This window comes from Monopterus albus, unplaced genomic scaffold, assembly GCF_001952655.1.
Source record: "Monopterus albus unplaced genomic scaffold, M_albus_1.0 scaffold2289.1, whole genome shotgun sequence".
In the NCBI taxonomy this organism is placed as follows: Eukaryota; Metazoa; Chordata; class Actinopteri; order Synbranchiformes; family Synbranchidae; genus Monopterus; species Monopterus albus.
The window spans coordinates 1-2,144 of NW_018130163.1; the positions used below are offsets into that span (position 1 = coordinate 1).

Consider the following 2,144-nt stretch of genomic DNA (forward strand, 5'->3'; position numbering starts at 1 on the left):
TTTCCACTTTCATTTTATACTGATTAACCAGCTGACTCGTGATCATACAGAAACATATGTGGGCTGTATATAATTTTTTTTCTCCCCTTGCCTGATGATGATTCCTTTAAAATTTTATTTATGTCTGGACATGTTGATGATCCAGCAGTCACCAAGTTTCCAGTACCTAAAAGTGCATTTTATTTGACATCACAATGATCCATATAGTGAGGGACTGATTGATTATATGATCATCACAGCCTCCAACATGCCCACCTATAAGTGTAAGATAATGTATTCTTTGTGGTTCCACCTTGTATCCAAGGAGACCACAGGTGTGCCAGGTCAGTCTGGCTACAGAATTACCAAAACTGTGTTTGGCACACTGCTAAAATTATGAAAATAGAGCCCTGCATCGTGAAAAATAAGTTGAAGTTATAGTTTTACTCACCCATGGTTTCCTATATGACTTAACTGTTTCTCTATCCCCATCCAGAATGGAGAGAACTGGAGGGTTGACAACTGTACCACTGCTACATGCACCAATGGCAATGTCAAAGAGACACCTGATCCTTGTCCCACAGTGGAACAACCCATCTGTGCTAATGGGCGTAAAGCTGTTCAGGTTAATGATAAAAACGGATGCTGTTTCCACTATGAATGTGAATGTAAGTTGAACATGTTCAATACAGCTTCCTACTGTTGACTTTTAAACACAGCAGAGAATCTTGTGTGTGTGTGTGCTAAGACTGTTGACAGTAATAGTACATTTTGGTGTTGTGTGTTTTTTGGGTGTCACACCTGTTGTTGGCAGCTGCATGATGTGATGATGTAAACGATTACAGAAGGTTGTAAAAGCCAATACCTTACAATCTTTAATCAAGCCAAGTCAGGTTTGAATGTAACTCCAGTGTAAGTCACAAGTCAAAAACAAATCTAGAAATCCACATGGTATGTGAAATGCCATTTCATTTTGTAGCATCTTTATGTGGTTGCCACTGCACAGTGCCTTCAATACATAGCAGCTGTTTGTGTCAAAAAGGCATATAAGAACATGAAAAAACTAAATGAATAGCATATTATCAGCAGTTAGGAGCAAAGGGTCACACTGTGGCACTAACTGGTTCAGATACAAAACAGACGCTACCTACTCTACACTAAATAACCTCTAAATCGCTTCAGTAGTAGCAGCTACTAAAGTGATTCTGAGTAGATACTAACTGCTAATAACCAAGCATAGCTTTCCTGGTGGAGGTAATCATGCTTTCTATCTGTTCCGGTTCCTACTTATTAATTATAATTTCCACGCATGGTTCTTATTCTGCAGGTGTGTGCAGTGGCTGGGGTGGATCCCACTACATGACATTTGATGGAACATCATACAGTTTCAACATGAAATGCTCTTACTACCTGGTTAAAGAGATTATTACCAAATATAACCTGGCTATTATAGTAAACAATCATGACTGTGATCCTTCAGACAGCACATTCTGTCCCCAGGATCTCACAGTTATATACGGATCCAATAAGATAGTTTTGACTCAGTTGAAGACTTCAAATGGAACAACTAATGTGGTAAGTAGCAACTGAATTATCAAAGATACTTGTTGTTTTAGAGTCAGTATGTCATTTATTTTGAGAGCACTGACCTAATGGTTAATCTTTTAAAGTAGTGATGATATATAATACAGATGGAGTTAGAAATGCAGCTGTTCACTGTCTTCTCCATTGTGTTTTGTCTCACTGTTCTACAGGTATATGTGAATGAGAAACGAATCTATCCAGCCTTCTGTGATTCTACCATGAGCATTACTAGCACAGACATGGTCATCACATTGGACATACTGGATAGTAACGTAAACGTGGTCTACAGGGGTGGCTCATTCAGCATCAGCCTTCCCTATTCCCTCTTTGGTGGAAAAACTGAGGGACAGTGTGGTGAGTTAACAGACCACTAGGATCTTAATCCTAGCCCTACATTTCAGTGCTAGCTACAACCAGATGGAACCCGAGAGAGCTGGCCATTGCATCTAATGTTTACAAAAAAATAAAAAAATCAAACAACGTACAACGAAACAAAAGAAACAAAGGAATATACAGTGTAGAGTTTAAATGCAAAACAAGTCTACGACATAATACTGCCATGAGAAACAGTGGATATTAAG

At 38.8% G+C, this 2,144-nt stretch overlaps 1 protein-coding gene across 1 annotated transcript; it reads left to right on the forward strand.

The window, feature by feature from the left end:
- Positions 1–475: 475 nt before the first annotated feature.
- LOC109953959 (mucin-5AC-like) lies at positions 476–1,987 on the forward strand (the record flags this gene model as incomplete). Its single annotated transcript, XM_020589396.1, has 3 exons — positions 476–647; positions 1,307–1,554; positions 1,734–1,987. Coding segments are annotated over 3 exons (624 nt in total), but the record flags the coding sequence as incomplete, so codon positions are not given.
- Between the last annotated feature and the right edge of the window lie 157 nt (positions 1,988–2,144).